At 41.5% G+C, this 4,239-nt stretch overlaps 1 protein-coding gene across 1 annotated transcript; it reads left to right on the forward strand.

The window, feature by feature from the left end:
• Positions 1-711: 711 nt before the first annotated feature.
• Positions 712-2,869, forward strand: LOC148572521 (uncharacterized). Its single transcript, XM_088507565.1, has 2 exons — positions 712-2,217; positions 2,306-2,869. Exons 1-2 carry the CDS (start codon positions 712-714, stop codon positions 2,867-2,869), a joined length of 2,070 nt encoding a protein of 689 aa, XP_088363691.1.
• Positions 2,870-4,239: the final 1,370 nt, after the last annotated feature.

Raw genomic sequence — 4,239 nt, forward strand, 5'->3', positions numbered from 1 at the left:
GTGCGTAATGTTTTCTTTAACCATACGAAACGCTTGCAATCAGAGGAGAGGAACAAAAAACGTAACACTTCACATTCAACCCACAGTCCCTGAACCCTATCGATTTTTGATCGCATGTTCTTCGCCCTCGATTACTAAGGAAGAAGACGGATTGAAGCGGGTTGGTGTGGTCTATATTCCCTACACAGAACAGCATTGCCCCGTGTTGGTGGTACCAAGAACTTTGAAACGGCACAGAATGAAAAGGTATGTTGAATCAATGTTTTATTTTCATTTGAAGGGAATAGTTCATGCAAGTAAAGATGAGTATGCATAGGATTTCTGTGGTCGTTATGTTGTTGCTGTTGGGGTTTGGGGTTATTGATGTAAGTTTAATGTTTTGATTTACACTTTCTGCCCTTCACATTGATTACTGTGGTTTTATGATTTTTGAAACTTGTAATAGGAAAAGTAGCGGAAGACATGAGTAACTTTAGTGTAAAAATTTATCACCAAGGGAGGTTTCGGCTTACAGGAGGTGCTGTTAGGTATTTGGGTAGGGAGACGTCCATTGTAGACTACTGTGATGAGGATGAATGGAGTTTGATTGAGGTGTATGAAATAGTGAGTAGATAGGGATATTTGAAAAAGAATATCGCTGCGATGTGGTATAAAGCTGTGAATGCTGGGTTAGAGAAAGGATTGACCATGCTTTAAAATGACAAAGATGCAATGGATATGGCAAGAATTGAGGTGAAGGATGATATGGTTGAGGTTTATGTTGTTCACAAGACAAGTGAAGTGGGAGAAGATGTGCAGGCTGGGCAAATTACTGCTCCTGCTGAAAGAAGTGATAAGGCTGGGCCTGGCCCAATTGTTGTGTATGAAGGCCTAGTTGTTGGGCTTGGGTCAAAGGCAGCTACTGATGGGCCCACTGAAGTGGATGAGGTTGGATCCATTAGTGAGGGATCATGTGAGGATGGTAGGGGTTGTGCTGCTGTTGAAGAAGAGGAGGAGTTTAGTGAGACCTCTGATGATGATGACTATGAACCTAGGGGGAGTGAAAGTTCATGGAGTTCTGATTCAATTGCTAAGAATGCATCATATCACAGTCTTGATAGTCTTGACTTTGGTGACAGTGATGATGACAGGGAGGGTGCTGAAGGGTTAGTTGATGTGAACATCACGGAAGAGGGGGAAAAAGAGTCTATACCTAGTCAGTCACAGGGTCAATCTTCACAACTAGCTGCACCAAATGTTGGAAACGAAAAAATTGTAGGGAGATTTGGTGATAAGGATGCAGGTTACAATAGTGAGAATTTTCTAGATATTCCATTGAGTGATGATGAAGATTACATGGGAAAGAGGTACCCGATTCACAGGCCCTTGAAGAACATGAGTGAATACAAGTGGGAGGTGGGAACCTTGTATGTGTCAAGAGAGGAGTTCAAAGAATGTGCCACTGCATATGCTGTCAGTAGTGGAAGGAGTCTTAGATTCTCTAAGGTGGATCTGAAGAGGGTTAAAGTGGAGTGTGTGGAGGGCTGTGAGTGGTACGCATACTGTGGAAAGATGAAGCATGAGCGAAGCTGGCAGTTGAAGAGCTGTAACAACAAGCACAACTGCTCCAGGGAGTTGAAGATTGGAATCATGCATGCAAAGTGGCTGAGTAAAGTTTTTCTGAACAAAATTGCTGAGAACCCGAAGATTAAGTTAACCACACTAATGAGGAAAGCATACACAAAGTGGAATGTGGAGTTGACCAAATCTAAGGCTTCCAGGGTCAGACAGTTTGCTCTGGATGAGGTGCAGGGGACATACATAGAGCAGTATAGAAGGTTGTATGACTACTGCCATGAGTTGTTTAAGACTAACCCTGGGTCATCAGTGCATTTGAAAGTCCAGAGGCCTCCTAAGTTTGCTTCTGAAAGACCAGTGCCAGGGGTAAATTTAAGACCCAGATTCGAGAGGATCTATGTGATGTTAGATGCCTGTAGGAGGAGTTTCATGGCTTGCAGGCCAATGATTGGGTTGGACGGCTGTTTTCTGAAAACACCATATGGAGGCTGGCTCCTAACTGCAATAGGTTGGGACCCAAACGATCAAATCCTGCCGATAGCATACGCAGTTATTGAAGCTGAAACGAAGGACTCATGGACATGGTTTCTCCAGCATCTATGTGATGAACTGGGAGTTGACAAGATCAGGACCTGCACCTTCATGTCTGACCAACAGAAGGTACATGTCTTTTTCTCTACCCCTTAATGTACAAGTATTGTAGTTAGCATTGAATAATCTATACTCGTCCTTTGTGTATTCATAACAGGGTTTAGTGCCAACTTTTGAGGAGTTTCTGCCTGGGATTGACCATAGATTTTGTGTTAGACATCTGTATGCAAATTTCAAAAAGAGATATCTAGGGATCCAGTTGAAGATATTGAGTGAGATACAAAAGGTGGATCAAGGAGCATACAACTATCTAATGGAGATACCGACAAAATACTGGTGTCGTCATAGGTTTGTGTGTAGACCTAGGTGTGACAGTTTAGTTAACAATATGTGTGAAGTGTTTAATTCTGTTCTGGTTGAGGCTAGGGAGAAGCCAATAGTGACTATGATAGAGGATATCCGGGTTTATATAACGAAACGCTGTGCTGACAATAGGGATAGGATAATGCCTTACAACAGAGATGTGTTACCACGTATTAGAATTAAAGTAGAAAAACAAGCTGAACTAAGTGGGAATTGGGTGAGTGTGTATGCTGGACGTGATAGATATGAGGTGGTTAGCATTCAGGGGGGAAGAAAAAATTTGTGGTGGATCTTAGGAATCACGAGTGCTCGTGTAGGAAGTTTCAACTGTTTGGGATTTCTTGTGCACATGCGATGACTTGTATAAGAAAAATGTGCTTCAACGTCGATACCTATGTGGCTGACTACTATAAGAAGGCTGCATACATCTTCTGCTACCAACATGTTGTGTTCCCTGTTAATGGACCCAACCTCTGGGACAGAACTCAATTCGATGATGTGTTGCCTCCCACTTATAGAAAACCTATTGGAAGGCCAAAGAAGAAGAGGACACGAGCTGCTGATGAGCAATCAAATAGGTTTGGACTGTCTCGTGAAGGATAGCAACAAAAGTGTTCCTATTGTTTATGCTCTGGTCATAACAAAAGGAGTTGTCCAAAGAAGTGCAAAGTCACCCCAACTCCTGCTGTAAGACTATCTCATTCATAATTTGTTGTTGTGCTTACTTGTGTCTTCATCATTTTGGTCATTCAATTATTTGCTGCTCTGTTTTGTGCGCAGGTTAACATTGCTGCTAATTCTACTTCAAAGGGGAGGTCACGGAGAGGGGTTAGAAAAGTGTCAGACTCTTTGTTAAGACAGCTTCTAGTAAGACTACTGAGAGTGAAAATAGGAAGCAAAAGGGAAACAATAACAAACCATCCTCACACCCAAAGAGAAAGTCAGCTGCCAGCTCCCAGCAATCACAAGCTTTTTCGAAAAGGGCTAAAGTGGATCATTCACAAACTGCTTCTGCACCAGCCCCCAACAACTCCAAGGGTTCTGCCAAGCCCAGTGAAGAAGGTCACCCAGTCCCAGCTTAGGTTCAGGGCCAAGATTCCACCAACAGCATGGAAGAATGTGGAGTGATTTACTGACACTTGTGAATTTCTATGACTTGTGATGCTTTTTGTATTTTGCATTTTGTATCATGTTACAAACTATGGTTGTTGGTTTCACTTTTTGTATCTGGAGGTGCTGCTACTTCAAAAACAATGTTTAGCATCTAGGTTGATTTATATTTTCAGTTGTTTGACATCTACATAACATCTATGTTGGTTAAGTTCTGAATTATTGCCTAAATAGGCCTAATGTTAAGGTTAATCCTTTATGTTATTGCTGGGTCACTGTCTCATTTAATCATATCAGCAGATAGTTACTTCAATAATGTTACATGACAATGTAAATTGAACACATAAAATTGGGCAACAATGAAGTTTTATTCAAAATCATGCAATCAACAACTTACATTTGATCCAACTCAATCCCTACAGCCACACCCCAAAATACATACAACATATTGCCAAGACATTACACTAGCGACTATGTTCTGCAGTCTTATTGCAGAAAAAACCTCCTATTTCTTGTCAATGACAATTTTTCACACAATAAAATCATAGCATATGTCCATCCAACCAGAGCAACTGCTACTGCCATTGTCAACATCCTCTCAACTGTTTTCACTTTACC

Source organism: Arachis ipaensis, chromosome B3, assembly GCF_059453495.1.
Source record: "Arachis ipaensis isolate K30076 ecotype BB chromosome B3, ASM5945349v1, whole genome shotgun sequence".
NCBI classification, from domain to species: Eukaryota; Viridiplantae; Streptophyta; class Magnoliopsida; order Fabales; family Fabaceae; genus Arachis; species Arachis ipaensis.

Coding starts and splice junctions, on each gene's coding strand:
- LOC148572521 (XM_088507565.1), top strand. CDS start 712: ATGGATATGGCAAGAATTGAGGTGAAGGATGATATGGTTGAGGTTTAT. Junction 2,218..2,305: donor TCATGTCTGACCAACAGAAG/GTACATGTCTTT, acceptor TATTCATAACAG/GGTTTAGTGCCAACTTTTGA.